At 46.8% G+C, this 24,354-nt stretch overlaps 1 protein-coding gene across 6 annotated transcripts in view; it reads left to right on the forward strand.

The window, feature by feature from the left end:
• Positions 1 to 24,354, forward strand: part of ugt8 (UDP glycosyltransferase 8) — a 347,377-nt gene that overhangs the window by 310,606 nt on the left and 12,417 nt on the right. The window contains exon 6 of one of the 6 annotated variants that reach the window (XM_072496170.1): positions 21,692 to 21,772. The exons of the other annotated variants lie outside the window; for them this stretch is intronic. Within the exon in view, the coding sequence (XP_072352271.1) occupies positions 21,692 to 21,731 (40 nt within the window). The 3' untranslated portion in view covers positions 21,732 to 21,772. The remainder of the gene's footprint in view (positions 1 to 21,691; positions 21,773 to 24,354) is intronic. 6 annotated transcript variants of the gene reach the window in all.

Here is a 24,354-nt window from a genome sequence, read left to right on the forward strand (position 1 = left end):
GGGAATTGTGGAACCTTGTGGAAGGCACATCCACATATATCGTTGTCCCTGGAATGTGAAAGCAAATTTATATTGGCACACTTTATCAAATGGAATGGACCAAAACCGAAATTTCTTTTGACTGTAGTCCGTTTGAGCATGGTCTCGGGACTCATGGCTACGGTGGGGGATGCTACTGGGGTTACTTTGTTCAGTTCCCGGTAATCAATGGTCAGTCGCCATGATCCATCGGGTTTCCTGACGGGCCAAATTGGGGCATTGTTTGTTGAGGCTACTGAACGGAGTACGCCTTTGTCAAGCAGACTCTGAATAACTTTTGAGATTTCTCACTCTGCTTCTTGGGAAAAACCGTACTGTTTTGGGGGTCTGGGTGTTGAATCCCAAATTTCTTTACCCGTCAGTCTGGCCTCCATAAAAGTCGAGATGGATTTGCAGGTATAACATTAGTTATTTTATTCAGCTTGCAAGCTAAACTTAGTCCACAGTGATACAGATAACATGTTGCTCTCTGCAGCTCCGGGACTAAGTGAGTGTCCCAGACAAAGAGCTCCGTACTGATACATTCAAATGGCATCAAGTTTCACATACTCGACGCCCATAGGTCATCCTATGTCCCTCCTGACCTGTTTGATCTATTCTGATTGGCTCACTTCCAATCCCTTTCTCCGGCCCCTATCAATCCAGCATCACTCTCATGGACACACCTCTTCCTGCTTTTTCCATGCGGTCTAAAATCCTTTGTCTCTGAACTAACCAGAATCAAAGTGGCTTATTTCTACATTACATTAACTAATATCTCTAAAGTAACTATTTTATATCACATTCGTCATTCCCTCCTTTTATCATTCCATGATAACCGGACTATCCAATCCATAGCTACGGTTCCCCATCTAAAAAGATCCGTCGCTGCATTTCCAATTCCTGTCTTAGCCCCCCCCTCATCTGCTTCACCCTCATGGATTTTAACAGTTAAATTTTTTGGGGCGTTGATCTGATCCAGTGCACCCCGCATTCTACCCATCACACATTTAAGGATGGCCAGGCCCACAAAGATGCAGCTGATAGCTACCACTAAATACATGGCCATATTTATCAACCAGTCCTTCCAACCTCCAAATCCCCAGTTACCCCAAGAGCCAGGATCCTGCATCCCGTCCAAGTGATCCCGTATGCGATCCATAAATTTAGCGATGTTAGCGGTCAAGTCTTGAACTCCCATGATACACTTGCCCTGCACTATGGCGCATACCCCACCCTCACGGGCCAGAAGATAGTCAAGAGCATACCGGTTCTGCATTGCAAACAACCGTAGCTGAGACAACTCCTTGGTTATTGCCCCGAGGGCTCCCAAGGTTTCATTTCCCAAGGTGGTAAGGCCTCAAATAAAATAATTCCTATCACTGACAGCCAAGGAACCCCCCACACCTCCCAGTGTCAATACGCTCAGAATCCCCCACCCGGCTGAGTGGCCCCGGTTGGGTGCAAGAACCTGAGGTTTTTTCCAGTTCTCGCAAAATTCAGCAGAGACTGCCCGGCGTGCTAACTGATTATGCAGCTTCCACGCCGAAGGGCAGGGGACTGTGGTAGGGACTAGAGTTCCTATAGCAATTCGGCGGGGAAATGGGCGTGACAAAACGTTGGTCGCTGTACCATTAAATAAAAAGTAGTATCCTTGCTCCATGTGCAGGCTAGCATCACAATCAGTATATCGGTTGCGTAAGGACCCCCCAGTAGCCCAGTTTATCCAACTTTGAAACGCCCATTCGGGCCGCCTAGCAATGCGGAAAGCCCTAGTCCCAACAGTGATATGAGAGACATTCGCCCAGCCACAAAGGAGCTGGAGGCCGGCGTTCAATGGAACGCAAGTGGTGTTGTAACAAACGCATTGGGCAGACGCCTGGGTGATATGGCACCTCCTGTCCGTACAGGTGGGAAACAGACATGTTATATTTGTGTCCACCTCTACCAGCAAACAGCCGTATCCTTCACTGCTGAAGCAATTCTCGTACGACCGGGGATCCCTATTGGGAGTGAAGTGGCTAGGTATGTACGCCCTCCACCGTCGCAGCCTATCGTACTGTGAATGGGAATTATCCCAAGGAAGGGGAAGGCAAATAGCCGGTGGTGCTGAACCCGGATCGTAAGGAAGAGTGACCTGCTCGGGCAGTGGCTCGGAATGCTGACAATGAACCACCGTTTGGGGAGTGCCCCAAAGCGGTGAAACAGAAAATAACCTAGACACCGCTGCGGGGTTTGGGTAGCAGACAACCCGTCCCTGGCCATACAAGCGGTGGTAAATCTGGTAGAAGAGATTCATACTACCCGGGTTTTCCTCAGTTTGGCCTTTAACTAACTTAAGTGTATCTCCCGGTAACCTATGTTCTAGCTGTACTTCCCTTCTCATACGCCCCATCCTCTCTCTAGTCCCTTTCACTTCCTCATAGCCTCTTCCTACGCTCTTCTGACAGCCTGATGTTACCTTTATTGCACCACTCTTAACACATCCAAAATCGAATTTACATGTATTCCAAAAACAAGGCAATGTCCATATAATGTTCCTTTCCCATCGCCGGGACCGGTGCAACTGCTTCATGACTCCTGCATTCTCCTTAACTTTGATGACCTTCCATGAGTCGATACCATGTCCTCGTATTTGGGGGCAGCGAAGAACATCACCTTTGCATAGGTGATGTATCCTTGTAGATTGGTTGGGGCTACACAGATACATAATATTCCCCTTTTCCATGTCCATCGCCAATAACACGCCAAGCGAAGTGAGGCAAAATATCATACGATGCGTAGCCACTCCATCATGCTCCACTCCTGTAAAATAGCACTGGAGAAGGGAGGCAGGTTAGTATCCGACCTTTTACAGTAGTGGAGATGGACTCAATTTACAGTGATGTAGGTGGACCCAAGCACTTCGCCCCTCCACTTTAACTGCTGTGGGGGTGGTAAGGAGAACTTGGAAGGGCCCGTCCCATCGCGGCTCCGACCCCTTCCTAGTCCAATTTTTGACCATGACATAACTACCGGGCTGGACTGAAAGTGAGCTAGGTACTGGGGGCGATGGCTGGTGAGCCGCGCGGACCTGGCCATGGAGTTCCTTGAGCACTTGCGTGAGGGCTAGAACATAGGTGGTCATCTCTTCAGTCATCTGATGAAACTGAACCAGTCTGGGAACCTGCAGGCTCCAGGGAGTTCTAAGAGGCCTGCCATAAAGAATCTTGGCGGGAGAGAGCCGGGCCGGTCCCGCAGGTGTAACCCGCAGCTGGAAGAGGGCAACGGGGAGCAACTTAAGCCATGTCAGTCCCGTGTCTGCTCTTAATTTAGCCAATTTAGTTTTGAGGGTCTGATTGTGTCTCTCAACCAACCCGGCCGCCTGCGGTCTATAAGCACAGTGTAACTGCTGGCGTATGCCCAACTGGGAGCAAAACTCCTTGTTAATTTGTCCAATAAAATGAGGCCCATTATCAGAACTTAACTGAGCTGGTATACCGTACCGGGGAATGATTTCCCGCATCAAGACTTTAACCACAGTCGCAGCTTTATTATCGATAGTCGGATACGCCTCGACCCATCTGCTGAACACATCCACAATGACCAAAACATATTTATAACATTGACACCTTTCCAACTCAATGTAATCCATTTGGAGCGTCTCAAAGGGACCACTGGGCAACGGGGTTTGCCCCATCCCATCCTTTTCCGGTGTTATATTGCTGACAAATCAAACACCGATTACTGATACTTTGGGCCAAGTATTTTAGGGTGCCACCAAGTGTCCAGCAACAAATCACTAGTCCCTCGAGCCCCACAATGAGTTGCAAAGTGTACACATTCAATGACCCATAAAGCCAGCACATCAGACATACAAGTCTGATGTGCAGGCGTGGTCCATAAAGAGGAAACAGAATCATATGTACAACCTAACCGTTTCCACATTTGTTTATCACTCTCAGGAGCGTCCTCCTGTAATCTTATGATGTTTTGGATGGTTGGCATTGACTTGTCAGAAGCAGACATATTTATAGTAGATCGTTTAGTTTGACTTAACATCTTAGGCACCATCACTTGCTGAATTTGCGCGGCTGTTCGCGCTGCACAATCTGCTCGTTCATTACCAACGTCAACTGGGGTTGTACCATTCGTGTGGGCAGCGCATTTAATAACGGAAATCTGCGCGGGCATAAGGAGGGCCTGCAGTAAGTCATTAACTAAACCCCGGTTGGATATTTCTGTGCCTGCCGAGGTAAGGAATCCCCTATTCTTCCAGAGTTGTCCGAAGTCATGAACTACCCCGAAAGCATATCGGGAGTCAGTGTAGATATTTACCCGGCGATCTCCCCCAAGTATACATGCACGGGTGAGGGCAAAAAGTTTGGCTTGTTGTGCTGAGTAAGGGGTCTGGAAAGCTGCCTCTTCTAGAATCAGACCATCCTGATCTATGATTGCATAACCGGACAGTCTCCGGCCAGTGGAGCTTACTAATGCACTGCCATCAACATACATAATCATGCCAGGTTGTTCTAACGGGATATCACTCAGATCGTCCCTTATTGTTGTAGTTTCCTGAATCAAGGCTAAACAGTCGTGACCAGGCGCGTCCTCATTGACAGGGGGACCGCTAAGAAAACAGGCTGGATTGATAGTGGTACAGTATTTAAATGTCAGACGTGGATTGTTCAAAAGGTATATCTCATACCTATTCTGACGAGCTGCGGTAAGATGCTGAGTCTGCAGTTGCCCCAATAGTGCGATTACCGAGAGGGAGCTGTACACCGTAATATCCTGTTGGAGAGTGATGTTGGCAGCAGCCTGCAAACTATTGTATATCGCTGCCAAGATCTGGGTGCAAACAGGGTGGCCCAACGCCACTGGGTCGAGTTTGGAAGAATAATATGCTACGGGCCAGTGCTTGTCCCCATGTTGCTGGGTGAGTACCGCTGTTGAACATCCTTCCAGAACAGTACAGTATATCTGGAATGGTCGGTCGTATAGGGGCCTACCGAGGGCCGGTGCTTGTAGCAAGGCCTGCTTCAGGCAACGGAAGGCCTCGGTGGTGAGAATAAAGTTCCCCTCTTTACTAGTGTAAGGCGTCAGCAGCTTTGTATAGACAGCGATGTTTGGTATCCACTGCCGACAATAATTCATCATACCCAGCCAATGACGAACCTCCTTGGCTATTGTAGGGGCGGGGAATTGGCATATTGGTTCAATCCTACTGGGTTCGAGACTTCTTTCTGTGGCTGTAAGTAAAACTCCTAAGAACTTAACTTTTCTCTGAGCCACCAAGACCTTTGCTTGTGAAACAACATAACCCAACGAGGATAGGTGGTTCAATAATTAGATCACATCATCCCTATTACTGGGCTCATCAGGACTTGCCACCAATATGTCATCTACATACTGCACTCGAGTGGAACCATGCTCCAATGTCAAGGCCTGGAGTTGGGTCTGCAGACATCTGGAGAAGAGTGTAGGTGAGTTGACGAACCCCTGTGGCAGTCGGGTCCAGGTATACTGCTGTCCATTGTAAGTGAATGCAAACAAATATTGACTTTCAGTCGCAAGTGGGAGGGCAAAGAAGGCGTGCTGAAGGTCAATTACGGCGAAGACCCGGGCTTGAGCTGGAATTTGAGCCAGTATGTGGGCAGGGTTAGGGACGAGAGCATGTAACGGCTGTGCGATGGCATTAATTGAACGTAAATCCTGTACTAATCGGTACTGGTCTGGTTTGGCTGGTTTAGGCACAGCAAGTATGGGGGTGTTACATTCTGATTGGCAAGGGACCAAAATACCCTGTTTCAACAGCTCTTGAATTAATTTATCTATTGATGGAGCAGCTTGAGATTTCAGGGGGTAGTGTCGAATGGAAGGTAGCTTTACATGATCCTTAATCATCACCTTAATAGGTGTAACATTTGTCTTTCCCACTTGTGATGGGTATTCCGCCCAGACCTGTGGATTGACATATTCCAACACATCATGTCCCCTGTGATGCTGCAGTCGAGTGTTAATCGTTTCAGGGACCTCAAAATATTTTATGGTAGTGCCGTCTGGCATGACTTGAAGTGCGTACTCTGTTGGATCTGAATGATCCACTGCCCTCCTGACCATTCGCCCCATATCCCTGGCATGGTACTGGTCATGGACCTGACGTGTAATATGAGGGCTTACCGAAGCTGACTGTGGCCATAACTGTGGTGATATTGTAACAAAATCGGCTGTACCTTCCTTTTCCATGACTGTGGCTGTAACCTTGACTGGCCATTCGGTCTCAAGTAATGGCCGGTATTTGTCCTCCAACTCCCTGTTTCGTCCAGTTCTGTCATAGGCCAGGGTAACGTGATGCAGTGACTGTTCAACGTCTAACGTCCACCACTGGGGGGTGTTAGAAATATAGCACTGTTGTCTCATCCTCCATGATGTAACCGTTACCCCCTCATCTCCGCACTCTAGCTGTAGCTGGAAGATACACAGTAAATCCCGGGCCAACAAGTTACAGTCCAATCCAGTAGTCACTACAAACTGATGCTCTGCAGACTTATTCTCGTAAGTGACTGTCACAGGTTCAGAAATAGGATACTCACACACCTGTCCTTGGAACCCTGACAATTGCTGCGTGTGGTCGGATAATGGTAATTTAAGTGCTGATTGCACAGAAGACATGGCTGCCCCAGTGTCGATTCCAAATGAGTGATGTTGATCTCCTAGCTGCAGAGAGATAATTGGTTCCCTGTCCGATTGGAGAGTCCTTATGGCTAAATTAGCTAGTCAATCCTGTGTTAGGAAAGGGTTTTCCTGGGAGAAGTCAGTGTATCTCGTCTGTCCTCCCCTTGGTGGGTACCCTCTCCTTTGGGTCGGATAATCTCCTTCTACTGCCTGTCTTTTAAAGGGGCATTCCTGTTGCCAGTGATCTACACGGCCGCAATTAAAACATGCATTGCTCCCTCTATATCTGCCTCGTCCTCTTCTTCCAGTAGACCAATGGCCCCTCAGAGGGGGCTGCGGTTGTAAAGCTGTTGATGCGTTCGGTGGGCCATAAAAAGGGGGTGAGGGTCCCTTTGGGTGGGTTTGGTATCCTCCTCTTCGCTGATCCACCCACCCAAAGTCACAATATTGGGGCTCCTGCTGGTAAACTACCATTTCTGCCGCTTGTTGGGATCGCCAATCATCCTTTTTCATTACATACTCAGTCTTAATCTTTGTAACTTAGCCTCCTTCTTGGCCTACACCCTCCTTCCAATAAAATCTGACTGCCCTTGCCATCTGGGAAGGGTCGTTCTCTGTCCAATTCATGTTATTACATTTCACAGCAGTAACCACAGAAGGTGGTAGGCAATGCATCAACATAGCACAATATTGAGGGGAACTCTGACCATTTTGATACAGCAAGTTGCCTGACTGCCCACGGTAGATTTCATTAAAACGCTCCAGAAATTCCTCTGGCTCTTCAATCTTCTTAGGTTTTAGGTCTAAGATAACAGAAAGATTTATGGGCCTTTGAAATGTGCCATTCAACGCATTCAGGATCTGTGTCCTTCTATCGTCGTCTAACGCATAGGCCTGCTGAAGTGCGGCATGACTAGCATAATTCAGGTGGTTAAGATAATTGCGGTACTCTGCTGGGGTTAAAATCTGCTGGACTAGGGCCCAGAGGTCCCTTGAATCAGCTTGATAAATTGAGATGGTAGTTCTCAAGGAATCCACGAAGGCAGCAGGAGATTTATTTCTATCTGGGATTGTAGACATAATAGCCATCATCTCACTGGGTGTCCATGGGAAGTAAACGTCTATCGTGGGGTTCGCTCCCGCAGTCACTGCGTCAGGGTTTTGCATCTTCCTAATCGGTAACTGTCTCCGAATGTCACCAGGGGGCACTCTAGCTATTTCCCCTGGTTGTTCCAGGACTTCAACATCTCTCCCTGTCACTAGGGGGAGTTCTTTCTCTTCAAAATAATTTGTTTCAGCTTCCTTTGTTCCCGAACCTTGTGGTTTCTCCTTAGTTTGGAGAGACTTAGGTGATATGCTTAATTGTTTCTGGTGAGGGTCAAGCCCCTCTCTCGCTGTCCGAGATCTTGTCCTAGAGCTAACTGGGCTTGTGGGACAGAGCTCCTCTTGTTCTTCTGGTCGTGAAGTTGGTAAATCAGGACCCACACTATCACCCAAAAGGGCTTGAGTTACTGGCATATTTGGAATCTGGGACGCAATGACTGGGTATATACTATTATACTCTGGTGGTTCTGGAATGAGTGCAGACAATGCTACAGGTGCAGACGGAACTTTTAATGACTTTTCCAAATTATTGAATTTTTCTTTTTCTGTCAATTCAATGACTTTTCCAAATTATTGAATTTTTCTTTTTCTGTCAATTCAAGGCCAGCCATTGAACTACGTAGCTCATCTCTTGTTTGACCCGTGTCTTTCCTGTCTCTACTTGCGCTTTTTTTTAAATGCACATTCCTTTTTCAAGATCTGTAATGTTTTTAGGTTACCCTGTTCACTAATTGGAATTCCCATTTTAAGGACATTGTCCTGCCAGCTAGACAACATAATCTTATCTCTTTCCTCTTGACAATATTGCCTGCAGAATCCAATTAATTCTTTTGCTTTCATACTTTGACTTTTTTTCCAAATTTGTCCCTGGATTTTCTTAACCATTTCTAGGTCTTTGGTGCCCCCTAGTGGCCATTCATCTCCCATTTTAGTTCTTAACTGTGCTGTCAATTTTCTAAAATCCTTCGCTTTGTCTGGATACTTATCACATAATATTTGCAGTGGCACGCCTGGATCATTTGTGCTATCCAAGGAATTCCCCATAATCTCAACTAGTCCTCGGAACTGCGTTTTTCGCCACTACAGTCCAAGGGTACAATTTTAGCTTAATCAACTATATTTTTAACACACTCACACATGGAGGTGAACCATTTTCAATTTCAAATGTCTCATCGACCTCCCATAACCTAACCCAACCGAATTAACTCACAAATGAAGTTGAACCATTTACAATTTTAAATGTCCCCATCAACAACATAGCCTAACCCAGCCGAATTAACTCACAAATGAAGTTGAACCATTTACAATTTTAAATGTCCCCATCAACAACATAGCCTACCCCAGCCGAATTAACAATATGAAATCCCATCAATTAAAATGCTAATCCCCAGACTGACCTGTGATTTAGTCGAGGCGGTCTTTCTGTGCCAACTGCGAGTGACCAGACTAATCAGACGATAAGAAGAGGGGAACAATCAATGCGCGGTAATTTTCCAGTTCTACATTGAGGGCCCTTTGTTCCCCATCCTCCTGTTCTTAATCAGTCTAATTCTGATTTCGCCCTGAGAAATCCCGGTTTTCGGCACCAAATGTTGAATCCCAAATTTCTTTACCCGTCAGTCTGGCCTCAATAAAAGTCAAGATGGATTTGCAGGTATAACATTAGTTATTTTATTCAGCTTGCAAGCTAAACTTAGTCCACAGTGATACAGATAACATGTTGCTCTCTGCAGCTCCGGGACTAAGTGAGTGTCCCAGACAAAGAGCTCCGTACTGATACATTCAAATGGCATCAAGTTTCACATACTCGACGCCCATAGGTCATCCTATGTCCCTCCTGACCTGTTTGATCTATTCTGATTGGCTCACTTCCAATCCCTTTCTCCGGCCCCTATCAATCCAGCATCACTCTCATGGACACACCTCTTCCTGCTTTTTCCATGCGGTCTAAAATCCTTTGTCTCTGAACTAACCAGAATCAAAGTGGCTTATTTCTACATTACATTAACTAATATCTCTAAAGTAACTATTTTATATCACATTCGTCATGGGGTCGGGATCTGTAATGTTCACCAAGCCAGCGATCTTGCCACAGTCGTGCTTGTGCTGTGCAAATGTTGCTTTGTGTCGCTGCAGAACCTCCCTAACTTCTTTATTCTGACTAATGGCTCGAGGGTCAAACCAGAAGTCTCCTACTGCGCTGAACCCATTTTCATAGTCTCCAACTGTGAGCGTGGCGGGGGCTCGTGCTGCCTTTGCCATTCTCCACACACACTTATTTACTGGATCGAATGATAGATTGTGGGAGCTCATAAAATCAATACCTAAAATGTGTGCAGCTGTCTGGGGTAGATCGACCAGAACTACGGGGTGTTTAGTCTTAATGTTCCCTATCTGGAATGCTACAGGGGCTGTCATGTGTCCCTGCTGCAAATGCCCTGTAAAACCGCTGAGTGTAATGGTGTCTGTAGTGGGCCATGTGTCTTCCTGAAACATCGTGGAGGAATTGAGCGTGGTGCGGGACCCTCCTGTGTCCCAAAGAAATTCTACGGGGTGTCCCTGGATTGTGCCTGCCATTACCGATCTATCGGACTTGTCCCAAAGGGTGTCGCAGACCCAAGTTGGGGTGCCCGAACACCGTCAGTCGGTGCCGTTCATATCTGCGTTATCAGAGCGGGCGCTAACACTGTGAGTTGGCTTTGCCCTATTCTTACTTAGGGTGCCTGTATGCTGGTTTCTCTGCTGTTTCTGGGGTGCATTGCACTCTCGTGCGTAGTTTCCTAATTGGCCGCAGTTATTACACTCTTGGGATTTGGTTTGCTGTGGGCTGTTTCTTCCCTCATTTACCCATGCGGGGTTCTGGTGCGTCCTAACTGGATGCATGTTCGCATCTGCCCGCTCTTCCTCTGCTTTGCCATAAGGTTTTACCTTGGATGGACTGTTCCCAAGAGCGGGACAATCTTTTCAAAACCCATTTCTCGTGGGCCTTGTCAGAGGGGTCGTAATTTGCGCAAGCTCTCTGTCCTGATTCTGTCGCATGAGAGACTAGGATGCGGGTCCATTTGGCCATATTATCTGGGGTCAAATGGGCGCGGGCTAACTCTCCAAACACTGCGGTGAAATGTATCTGCAAGCATCCAGCAAACACTGTGGGGTGCTCTGTCTTCTTTTGCCTACACTTGTTTAGGTCTTCTACGGGGTCTCCTTTGTTATAACCGATCGCATCTAGGATCGCTGTGTGCATTTCTTGGAGGGTGCCTCCTCCTACATTTTGTGGGTTGGGAAGGGCTGCCATGGCTGAAGGGTCGAGGCTTAAAACTGTGAGATTCACTTGCTCCTTTTAATCCAGGCCGTACATGGTCGGCTGTTGTTTTACTCTTGCAAAGTAATGGTGGGGGTCCAATGTGGGTAGGAACGGTGTTATCTTGTCGCACATCAGTCCCGTAACTGATTGACGGTTAATGGGGCGGTGTATAGGAAATCTGGGTCTCCTTCTGTTGTGGCCCTGCACTGTGTGGTGTTAGGGTTCATAGGGTTGTGCTCTGCCTGTGCAGTCGGGGGTTGGGTAGCTTTTCTCTTTTGTGGTTTGTCCTGTGTACATGTGCCATGTACGTATCTGTGGGCCGTCTCGTTTAACTCCTGCCAATTGGGGCCATTTTCTTGGTCTAATTGGGATCCAAACGTGTCCTGTAACCCATTTTGGACAGAAAGCAGAGATTGCAGTTCTGCAATTTGCTTCCGGCACTTTGCGTGGTCTACCGAGATCTGCCTTTGTTCTGTCGTGGAAGTGTGGAGTGCTCGTAGGGCTGCTTTTAGATCGTTACACTGTTTCTGTAACTGCTCAACTTGTTCCGTTTCCTCCCTTATCAACACCGCACGTTGCGTGTCTTGGTAGGCTTTGTCGTATTGCGACTGAAAGCTGATTAAATGGGCAAGATAAAATTGGTGTGCCCGCTTGGCATCAGCCATCTCCTTGTCCCTCGCCGCTAACTGCTCTCTCAGTTCCCTGTTCTCTTTCTCATATTCACTCACGTCTCCGTCACTATTCTTGTCTCTCTCCTCAATCTCTCTACGGAGCGTCCTTACGACCTCCTCTGTGCCTTGCAATTGTGCCAAGCAGGACACGATTGCCATCGGCTTGCGAGCTTTCCCTAAGCTCTTCCTATGGATCTCTGTCAGGTTCTCCCACCAAGTATGCCCTATACTCCCGGGACAATGTTTCATCATTGGCGCAGAATTCACTCCAGATATTTTTTAATCTCCTCTTCCCATACGGGACACTGTCCTACTCTACTGGTCGTTGCAACCTCGAATTCTTGGGGATTCATAAGGTGTTTCATTGCCATTTCTATCGTTATCTCTGGGATCTCTACCGAATTTGGAACAGGGGGTGATAAAGTGGTGATGTAAACACGGGTACGGCTTACGCTAATTTACGGCCTACAAAACCCCCGACAGTTTTACGCAACAATTTCTCAGGTTTACCTTATATCCCTGTTAGTACGCATGCAAATAACACACATCAGAATCCTGGTGGTTTGATCAGTATTGGTCTTAGGCTTGTGGTTTTTCCTGTTTCCAATTGGATTCTAATTCAAATTTTGGGTTCTCTCGGAGTGACTAGGCCACTTCTAGGTCGAGTCCCATCAGATGTCGCCAGTAATGTTGCTCTGTTTCTCTGGTTCTAAATATGGCGGTCATTATGGTCGCCTTCCTTAATCCTAATTATGTTTGCTTTAAAGTCGCCAGGTATCTTTCGATACTGCCACAAGGTTCAAACCCAAATACTGATAAAGAGCCAATACACCAGTTAGTTAGTTCAAAGTCAATACTATTTATTTACACACACAGTAACATCTACACATGCACAAAGTACTGCAAACTAAACTATCTGTACTGCTAATGCCTAAACTTAGCTTCGGGTGCCCACTCATTCAGATGAACAATGGCCGTTGTTCGGATCTGAGGCTGTTGGGTTCGAAGGTATACAGGAGAACAGCTAAGGTCGTCCGTCTGGTAGCGAGCGTTGACCTTGGACTTACTTCTGGTACAGCTGGTGGACGGATCTCTCCGCTTTGAGAGCCAAGTTCAAGAGAGCGATTCTCTCTCGGGGGTTTCTTCTTATACCCGGAGGGGCTTCACTCACTTTGAGCGGGCCTTAAACTTGGCCCCAATTAATTGGGCCACATCTTGATCACTGGTATTGATCTTTACCAATAAAAGGGTCGGTACCCTGATGGCTGGGCGTGTTGCCGGGGCTGTTTAGCACAGGGTTAAATCGCTGGCTTTGAAAGCAGACCAAGGCAGGCCAGCAGCACGGTTCAATGCCCGTACCAGCCTCCCCGAACAGGTGCCAGAATGTGGCGACTAGGGGCTTTTCACCGTAACTTCATTTGAAGCCTACTTGTGACAATAAGCGATTTTCATTTTCATTTCATTTCTTTGATGGCCGTTGGCCTTGCTTTGTTTGCGTTTTGGGTTTGGGGAACTGGCACCGGGATGTCTGGAGCTGTATCGGTTGCTTGAGTGTTTTTCCTTTGTTCCCGGAGATGGACCATCAATATGTCTGGGAGCTGCCTTCCCAATACGCATACAGGCTCTGTGCCTGCTTGCTTTCCTAACATTGTCCATAGTTCCCTACATTCATTGCGAGCATCCATTTTGTATTCTGGAGGTGGCCATCTCAGATGGCTACACTTGCAGGGTTGGACAAATCAAGTCCTAACAAATATTCAATTCCCTTCATAAGTGTGTGAGGGGTAAAGCCTGTAGATCTGGAAATCGTGTTCCTAATGAACATATGGGCGAAGGGAATTAATGTGTCCCACGACATAGTGTTTTGCTGCACTGTGTTCCTGATAATTGATTTTGAAGTGTGGTTCATGCGCTCGACAATGCCATTGGACTGGGGTGGTAGGCTATGTGGAAATTCTGTTTGATCCTAAAGATGGCCATTACATTTTGCATTACCCTGCTGATAAAGTGGGTCCCTTGATCTGACTCAATGCTGCGTGCGAGACCCCAGCACGTGAATATTTGATGGGTCAGAATTTTAGCTGTACCTTTTACTGTGTTGGAGCAGGTGGGATAGGCTTCTACCCATTTAGTAAACATATCAATAACGACCAGAACATATTTGAAACCATTTCTGCAGGGCGGGAGGGGACCAATGTAATCGATTTGAAGATTTGTCCAGGGGCCCTCTGCAGGATGGGTGTGTCTTAGTTGTCTTTGCATAATGATCGGGATTGTTTTGAGCACAAATGAGACAGTTCTCGACATAATGGGTGACGTCGCTTTTCAATTCAGGCCACCAGCACAAAGTTTTTAAACGGGCAATGGTAGTGTCGATTCCCTGATATCCGTGTCCGTCATGGAACTGGTATATTAGCTGGCTTCTGTCCTGGGTGGGGACCACATAAATTCCTTCCTTTAAAACTATGCCATCCTCTATCGTGTGTGTGTTCTTCCATTTATCGTAAGGTGCTGGATAGGTGCCGTTTAAAACTTTTTTGAGGGACTCATCTGCCGCTTGGGCCAGATCTGCGATGTTTGTTTGGCACACCTGGATTGCATGCATTTGTTCATCTTCGGGTGGCTGCCAGAAGTGACCATTGCGGGCTCCAGCTTTAGCTGAGGCGTCTGCCTTGCAGTTGCCGGGTGGGGAGGTGCGGTGATGGCTTTTAACTTTAATTATGCTATATGTGCGGCCAGTCGTTTCCTTAAGGATATGTTTCAGTGAAGGGGCTGAGGGTAGGGGTTTTCCATCGGCAGACACAAAACCATGAGTTTCCAATAAGGGGAGGAACTCGGTCAAACTATTGCAGACATACATGCTGTCCAAGTGTATGTCTGCAGTGGGCGATTACATAAGCTATGGCTGCAGGTTCTGCTGCTTGGGCTCCTAGATGTCCTGGCAATTTTAAAGCTACTTCTTCCAGTGAGCGTCCCTGTGAATCCTCCATACATATGCCGCATCCAGTTATCCTAACACCATCCTCAGTAGTGGAGGAGCCATCTACATAGATTTTAAATGTGTCCCTTGATTGTTGGGGATCTGGTTCTTGCTGACTGCTTGTGGCTGTAGTGACCTGGGAATAAAGGGTCCTGCGTGCTGTTTTGCTGTAACGATCTGGCACTCGTGGAGTCCCTGTGTATTGTAAGTTGTCTGCTAAAAATGTGGGGATCTTGGTGCGCTTTACAGAGATGTCCCTGCCTTGCAGTAGTAGTGTCCAGCGATCTGCTCTAACCTGGCTAACTGAACCGTCCTTAAGTCTGCTAACTAACATAAGTTGAGTTGGGGTGTGCTCAGTGAGCCTTGTGACTGGGTTGAGTCCCCTAATGTATGCAAAGTATTGAACTGCCCAAAAGAATGCAAGCAGGTGCCGTTCACAGTCAGAATGTTCTACGGGGTCTAAAACTCTGGAAGCATATGCTAAGGTTGCTAATCTGTCATGTCGTTCTTGTAGGAGCACTGCTGAAAGGGTTTGTTCCGTGTCTGCTACCTCTATGGCATGTGGCAAGTCAGGGTCAGGAACTTGTAAAGCAGGGGCGGTCGTTCAGGTGCGCTTTAAATCGTTTACTGCATCTGTGTGCTGTGAAACCCAATTCCAGGAGGCGTTCTTTTTCAGAAGTTCTGAGAGCGGTGCAGCTTTAGTGGCAAAACCATTAATATGATTCCTGCAGTATCCTATCAAACCTAAGAATGAACGGAGTTCACTTACATTTCGGGGTAGGGGCAATTTTACAATGGTGTCAATACGCTTCTGCTCAATCTCCCTTTTTCTGTGGGTGATGATTATCCCGAAATAAAAAACTTTATCTATCATTACTTGAGCTTTCTTGGGGTTGACCTTACACCCGACGGAATTGAGCAGGGCTAGCAGTTCGGCTAGCAGAGCCACATGCTCTTCCTTGGTGTCGGTTTGCAAAAGGAGGTCATCCACATATTGTACTAGGCATTCAGGGCGGGAGAATTTGGAGAGACCAGCAGTTAACTGTGGAAAATGGACGTTGCGGAAACCTTGTGGGAGACACATCCATGTGTACTGCTGACCTTGGAACGTAAAAGCAAATTTATATTGGCAAGCTCAGTCTAAAGGAATGGACCAGAAACCATTGCTAATATCTAGCACTCACTGTTTAAGCATGGTTGCGGGACTTGTGGCAATGGTGGGGGTTGTTAAGGGGGTTACTTTATTCAATTCACGATAATCAATTGTGAGCCGCCATGAGCCATCGTTTTCTTAATTGGCCAAATCGGAGCATTGTTGGTGGACGCTACGTGTCGAATTACACCTTGCTAATAGGCTGTCGATCACCTTTGATATTTCGTTCTCAGCCTGCTGGGGAAAGCCGTATTGTTTCTGCGGTTTGGGGTCTAGACCTGTGATCATGACTTCACCTGGTATCTGCCCAGAATCGTGTTTATGCATAGCAAAGACCTTTTTGTGTTTGGTGATCACCTCCCTGATGGTTGCGTCAGTGCTAATCGTTAAGGGATTAAAACAGTATTCTCCCACTGAGCAGATCCTAATTACATAATCGCCTACTGATAGTGTTACAGGAACCTTTGTGATGGTCGACATCTGCCATACACACCTATTTACTAGGTCGAATGAGAGGTTTTTAGAATTCATGAAATCCCTTCCTGGATAGCATGTTCAGTGAGTTGGTCACACCGCAGATTAGGGTTGGGGAGGGAGACAGGGAATGGGTGACCAAATGGCAGAGAAAGAGCAGGAAGTCAGTGCAGGTATCCCCTGCGGTCGTCTCCCTCCAAAACAGGTATACCGTTTTGGATACTGTTGGGGGAGATGACTCACCAGGGGAAGGCAGTAGTAGCCAGGCTCATGGCACCGTAGCTGGCTCTGCTGCACAGAAGGGCGGGAAAAAGACTGGCATGGCTATAGTCATGGGGGATTCAATCGTAAGGGGAGTAGACCGGCATTTCTGTGGTCGAAAACGAGACTCCCGAATGGTATGTTGCCTCACGGGTGCACAGGTCAGGGATGTCTCAGATCGGCTGCAGGACATACTGAAGGGGGAGGGTGAACAGCCAGTTGTCGTGGTGCATATAGGCACCAACGATATAGGTAAAAAAGGGGATGAGGTCCTACAATCAGAATTTAGGGAGTTAGGAGATAAGTTTAAAAAGTAGGACCTCAAAGGTAGTAATCTCAGGATTGCTACCAGTGCCACGAGACAGTCAGAGTAGAAATTCAAGAATAGTCAGAATGAATACGTGGCTTGAGAGATGATGCTGGAGGGAGGGATTCAGATTTTTGGGACATTGGAACCAGTTCTGGGGGCAGTGGGACCATTACAAATCGGATGGTCTACACCTGGGCAGGACTGGAACCAATGTCAGCTTTTGCTAACACTGTTGGGGAGGTTTTAAACTAATGTGGCAGGGGGATAGGAACCAGATTAGGAAGTTAGAGGTCAGTAAAGAGGCAACAACTAAAGCCAGTCAGGTACTAGATAATAAACTCAATGTGACTAAGGGGAAGAGTAGACAGGGAAGTGATGATGAACGCAAAGGGACAGGTGGTCTGAGGTGCATTTGTTTCAATGCGAGAAGTGTAGCAGTTAAGGCAGCTGAATTTAGGGCTTGGATTAGTACCTGGGAATATGATGTTATTGGTATTACGGAGACTTGGTTGAGGGAAGGGCAAGACTGGCAACTAAATATCCCAGGGTATAGATGCTTCAGGAGGGTGAGAGAGGGTGGTAAAAGGGGTGGAGGAGTTGCATTACTGGTCAGAGATGATATCACAGCTATGATTAAGGAGGGCACAATGGAGGATTCGAGCACTCTACCCATATTGGGTAGAGCTAAGAAATAGGAAGGGTGCAGTAACATTATTGGGACTTTACTACAGGCCCACCAAAAGCGAGCGTGAAGTAGAGGTACAAATATGTAGACAGATTATAGAAAAATGTAGGAGCAATAGGGTGGTCGTGATGGGAGATTTTAACTTCCCCAGCATTGAATGGGACTCATGTAGTGTTGGAGGCGTAAATGGAGCAGAATCTGTAAGGAGCATCGAGGAGAGTTTTTTAGAGCAGTATGTAAATAGTCCAACTTGGAAAGGGGCCATACTGGACCTGGTATTGGGGAATGATCCCGGCCAGATGGTTGAAGTTTCAGTCGGTGATTACTTTGGGAATAGCGATCACAATTCCGTAAGTTTTAGAATACTCATGGATAAAGACGAGAGTGGTCCTAAAGAAAGAGTGTTAAATTGGGGAAAGGCCAATAATAACAAAATTCGGCAGGAGCTGGGGAATGTGGATTGGGAGCAGCTGTTTAAGGGTAAATCCACATTTGAAATGTGCGAGTCTTTTGAGGAAAGGTTGATTAGAGTGCAGGACAGACATGTCCCTGTGAAAATGAGGGATAGAAATGTCAAGATTAGGGAACCATGGATGACGGGTGGAATTGTCAGACTAGCTAAAATGAAAAAGGAAGCATACATAAGATCTAGGCGACTTAAATCTGATGAAGCTTTGGAGGATTATCGGTAAAGTAGGACAAATCTCAAACGTGCAATAAAGAGGGCTAAAAGGGGTCATGAAATATCTTTGGCTAACAGGGTTAAGGAAAATCCCAAAGCATTTTATTCGTATATATGGAGCAAGAGGGTAACTAGAGAAAGGATTGGCCCACTCAAAGACAAAATAGGGAATTTATGCGTGGAGTCAGAGGAAATGGGTGAGATTCTTAATGAGTACTTTGCATCGGTATTCACCAAGGAGAGGGACATGATGGATGTTGAGGTTAAGGATGGATGTTTAAATACTCTAGGACAAGTCGGCATAAGGAAGGGGGAAGTTTTGGGTATTCTAAAAGGCATAAAGGTGGACAAGTCCCCTGGGATCTATCCCAGGTTACTGAGGGAAGCGAGGGACCAAATAGCTGGGGCCTTAACAGATATCTTTGCAGTATCCTTGAGCACGGGTGAGGTCCCGGAGGACTGGAAAATTGCTGATGTTGTCCCTTTGTTTAAGAAGGGTAGCAGGGATAATCCAGGGAATTATAGACCTGTGAGCTTCACGTCAGTGGTAGGCAAACTGTTGGAGAAGATACTGAGGGATAGGATCTATTCACATGTGGAAGAAAATAGACTTATCAGTGATGGGCAGCATGGTTTTGTGCAGGGAAGGTCATGTCTTACAAACCTAATAGAATTCTTTGAGGAAGTGACAAAGTTATTTGATGAGGGAAGGGCTGTAGATGTCATATACATGGACTTCAGTAAGGCGTTTGATAAAGTTTCCCATGGCAGGTTGATGGAAAAAGTGAAGTCGTATGGGGTGCAGGGTGTACTAGCTAGATGGATAAAGAACTGGCTGGGCAACAGGAGACAGAGACTAGTGGTGGAAGGGAGTGTCTCAAAATGGAGAAAGGTGACTAGTGGTGTTCCACAGGGATCCGTGCTCGGACCACTGTTGTGTGTGATATACATAAATGATCTGGACGAAGGTATAGGTGGTCTGATTATTGGCAAGTTTGAAGATGATACTAAGATTGGTGGAGTTGCAGATAGCGAGGAGGACTGTCAGAGAATACAGCAAAATATAAATAGTTTGAAGAGTTGGGCAGAGAAATGGCCGATGGAGTTCAATCCAGGCAAATGCGAGGTGATGCATTTTGGAAGATCCAATTCAAGAGCGGACTATACGGTCAATGGAAGAGTCCTGGGGAAAATTGATGTATAGAGAGATCTGGGAGTTCAGGTCCATTGTACCCTGAAGGTGGCAACGCAGGTCGATAGAGTGGTCAAGAAGGCATACAGCATGCTTGCCTTCGGACGGGGTATTGAGTACAAGAGTCGGAAGGTCATGTTACAGTTGTATAGGACTTTAGTTAGGCCACATTTGGAATACTGCATGCAGTTCTGGTTGCCACTACCAGAAGGATGTGGATGCTTTAGAGAGGGCGCAGAGGAGGTTCACCAGGATGTTGCCTGGTATGGAGGGTGCTAGCTATGAAGAAAGGTTGAGTCGATTAGGATTGTTTTCGTTGGAAAGACTGAGGTTGAGGGGGGACCTGATTGAGGTCTACGCAATTATGAGAGGTATGGACAGGCTGGATAGCAACAAGCTTTTTCCAAGAGTGGGGGTGTCAATTACAAGGGGTCACGATTTCAAGGTGATAGGGGGAAAGTTTAAGGGAGTTGTGCGTGGAAAGTCTTTTATGCAGAGGGTGGTGGGTGCCTGGAATGCTTTGCCAGTGGAGGTGGTAGAGGCAGGCACAATAGCATCATTTAAGATGCATCTAAACAGATATATGAACGGGCGGGGAATAGAGGGAAGTAGATCTTTGGAAAATAGGTGACAGGTTTAGATAAAGGATCTGGATCGGCGCAGACTGGGAAGACCGAAGGGCCTGTTCCTGTGCTGTAATTGTCTTTGTTCTTTGTTTTTTGTTCTTAAAATCTGCTCTGTGGTGGGGGGTAGCTCGACTAGAACGACAGGGTGATTAGTAGCTATAGTTCCAACATGGACAGGTGTAGGGGCTGTAGTGTTTCCTTCCTGCATGTGCCCAGTAAATCCGCTTAGTGTGATGGTGTCCGTGATTGGCCATGGGGTTTTGAGGAACAGGGTGGATGAATTTAGCGTGGTCCTGGAGCGTCCTGTGTCCCAGAGAAAATCAAACGAATGTCCCCGGACTTTGCCTGTGACTACCGGCCTCGCGACATTATCCCATCATGTATCACCGACCCACGTTGGAGAGGCCGCACACCGTCAATTGAGGGAGTTATATGCAAGATCATCTACGTGGGCGTTTACGGTATGCATGGGGCGAGCGCAACCTTCTAGCTGGCATGGTTTGTCTTGGCGGGGGGTTTATGTGTCCCTGTGGTCTTTGGTATCGGTTATAAGGTGGCGGATTTTGCCTACATTCGCGGGCGAAGTGTCCCGATTGCCCACAGTTGTAACATGACTCTCGGGGCGTGTAAGGTGGACCTGGTGCTCTGGTGTATTACTCTCTGGGGTATTGTTCCCTGGGATATTGTTCCCTTGGATATTGGACCTCTGCTCTGCCCTCATTTGTCCATGCGGGTCCCTGACGAGTCTTAACTGGGTGCATGGCACCTTCCAAGCCTTCTTGTTGTATTTGTTCCTGACGTCTGAGTACCCATGCTTCATTACGTTTCTGCTCTGCTGGGTCAAAGTTTGCGCAAGCCTATCTACCTGCTTCTGTGGCATGAGAAACTAAAGTGCTGGCCCATTTAGCAGTGTCTTCATCATCTAAGTTAGCACGGTTTAAGTCTCCAAATACTGCCTTAAAATGTATCCAGAGGCGACCTGCAAAGGCAGTCGGATGTTCCCCTTTCCTCTGTTACATTTATTTTAACAGGATCCTCTTTATTCTAACCGATAGCTGTTAATATGGTGTCCTTCATTTCGTCGAAGGTACCCCCTCCCACATTTTGGGGCTCAGGTCGAGCTAATCGTACAGATTGGCCAAGGCTCATCACTATTAATTTCACCTCTTCCCTTTCATCCAACCGATACATCATTTTCTATTGGCATACCTCTTCAAAGAAGCAATGCGGGTCCGCAGTGAGCTCAAATTTGTAATTTTGTTACACGCGTCCCTTAACTGGGTTACTGTGAGTGGGGTGGTGTCGGTAATGGGAGGACCTGGAGTATTCCCTCCCCTTCTTTCCGTAGTGACCAGATTGGTGGGCCCTGTGCAACCGGGCCTGCTGGTGCATTTATTACTGGGATTGGTGGTGATTGCTTTCGACTTTCAGTTCTTATTACATACATCTGCGCGCTTTCCTGTAACTCCTCCCAATCAGCCATCTCTTCTTCCTCTGTCCCTACTGTCCCGAAGGTACACATAAATCCGTCTTGAAATGAAAGTAATGCATGTAATCTCTCTATTTCTCGCTAGCACTTGGTGTGGTCAGCGGTGCTTTGCCTTTGCTCCTTAGTGGACTGGTGGAGTGCTTATAAAGCTGCCTTTATTCTCCAGGTGAGTGACCTTCTGTTCGGCCTCCTCTCTTACCAAGATAGCACGTTGTGTGTCCTGGTAGGCCTTGTCGTACTGGGTATGGAAGCTGTTGAGATGGATTATACTGGACTGGTGGGCACGTTAATATCCACGATTTCCCTGTCCTTGGTGGCCGATTTCTCCCTGAGTTCCTCATCGTTTTTCTTACTCTCCTCCTCCTCCTTTATTAATTGATCGTGGAGCCTCTGAACTGAGCCAAGCAGGACACTACGGCCATTGGCTTTTTAAACTTTGTTCCATTCTTCTTAGAAATTTTACATAAATCTTCCCACCAAGTTTGTCCTATCTTCCCTAGACCTGACTCGGTGTTCGCACAAAATTTGCCCATAGGGGCCATCTTTTCCCCTTTTAAGTATTTCCTTAGTACATCCTCCCATATGGGACACTTCTCTGGCATTTCAACTACCTTGGTTTGCTGCTGCGGATTCATATTTCTGTCTATCAATTGCGCTGCCATTTCCTCATTATTTAATTTGGAACAAGGGAATAGGGAGTCGATCGAACAACAGATACGGCTTATGGCTATGTTCCGGTTCACAATCCCTCTGGATTTGCGTGCAAGTCTGCAGAGTTTACCCTATCCTTCCCTGTTAGTATTGCATGCAGTTAGTGCACACTTTCGAAATTTGGTTATTTGGCCAATACGGAACTCGCGCTTGTGGTGTGTTTTTCCTTTTTTCAATTTAATCAAAGTTGTGGGATATCTCGGAGTAACAAAGTCACTTCTAGTCGAGGTCCGACCAGAGTCGCCAATTAATGTTGACTTTATTAATAGCCACAAGATGCGAATATGTTCCATGTATTGGACAAATGACCACACAACCAGTATATTAGTTCAATTATAGTTTATTATTAAACATAGGATTGGTTCTATATTTAATAACTTACACGCTACTACACATTAGACTATATCTAACAACTTAAATGACCTTTACTTAACTTTCAAGTGACCGGTTCTGTGCAGGTTAGATAAGGCCTTTATCTGGTTCCCCACGTGTTGTACTTCTGGGCTGAGGTTCATCCTTCTGATCGCGGGTCCTTGAACTTGGTTGGTCGATATACTGCAGTTGATGTGGCAGAGGCCAGTCCCAAAAGAGACCAAGAACAAAGAACAAAGAAAAGTACAGCACAGGAACGGGCCCTTCGGCACTCCAAGCCTGTGCCTGTCTAAACTAAAACTTTCTACACTTCCTGGGTCCGTATCCCTCTATTCCCATCCTATTCATGTATTTGTCAAGATGCCCCTTAAATGTCACTATCATCCTTGCTTCCACCACCACCTCCTGCAGTGAGTTCCAGGCACCCACTACCCTCTGTGTAAAAAGACTTGTCTTGTCCATCTCCTCTAAACCTTGACCCTCGCATCTTAAACCCAGTAATTGACCCCTCTACCCTGGGAAAAAGCCTCCGACTATCCACTCTGTCTATGCCCCTCATAATTTTGTAGACTTCTATCAGGTCGCCCATCAACCGCCGTCGTTCCAGTGAGAACAAACTGAGTTTATTCAACCGCTCCTCATAGCTAATGCCCTCCATACCAAGCAACATCCTGGTAAATCTCTTCTGTACCCTCTAAAGCCTCCACATCATTCTGGTAGTGTGGCAACCAGAATTGAACACTATACTCCAAGTGTGGCATAACTAAGGTTCTATACAACTGCAACATGACTTGCCAATTCTTATACTCAATGCCCTGGCCAATGAAGGCAAGCATGCCGTATGCCTTCTTGACTACCTTCTCCACCTGTGTTGCCCCTTTCAGTGACTTGTGGACCTATACACCTGGATAGAGCATTGGTCGCGCAGTTCCTCTTATCCTCCGATCTTTCGCGCTCTTTTGGGCGATCCCAACTCAGGATCCAATGGATCGATAGGATTTTGATCACCCTGATCGATTCTGGCCAATTTAAGGCAGGTACCTTGATAGCTGGGTGGGTCCCAGTTGTTATTGTCCAAGGCATGTATGCACTCCCAAATACGGCACCCCGAGTCTGCTACTGCTGTTATGTTTCAATCTGAGTCCCATTGTCCTGGGGAGATCTGTGATTGACCTCTAGCAGGTGCATGTTTCTGCATAGGTCTGGGTTGCTTTTGCCAACCCACACAAGCTGTGTCTTGTCTCTGTCCCAGCCTGACCACAATTCCCATTATTCTTTGCAAGTGGCCATTTTAGATGGCCACACTCCTTCACAGCTTTGGAAGACTCCTTCAACATGGGGTTAAGGGTAATTTACTAACTTGGATAGAAGACTGGGGGCTGATTAGCTCAGTGGACTAGACAGCTGGTTTATGATGCAGGACAAGGCCAGCAGCGCGGTTTCAATTCCCGTAGCAGCTGAGAATTCTGAATTCTCTCTCCCTGTACCCGAAAAGGTGCCGGAATATGGTGACTAGGGGTTTTTCACAGTAACTTCATTGCAGTGTTAATGTAAGCCCACTTGTGACAATTAAAATATTATTATTATAAGACTGGCTGACGGACAGAAGACGATTAGGATAAATGGGTCTTTTTTCTGGATGGCAAGATGTAACTAGTGGTGCAC

The sequence above is a fragment of the Scyliorhinus torazame genome, chromosome 3 (genome assembly GCF_047496885.1).
Source record: "Scyliorhinus torazame isolate Kashiwa2021f chromosome 3, sScyTor2.1, whole genome shotgun sequence".
Taxonomy (NCBI): Eukaryota; Metazoa; Chordata; class Chondrichthyes; order Carcharhiniformes; family Scyliorhinidae; genus Scyliorhinus; species Scyliorhinus torazame.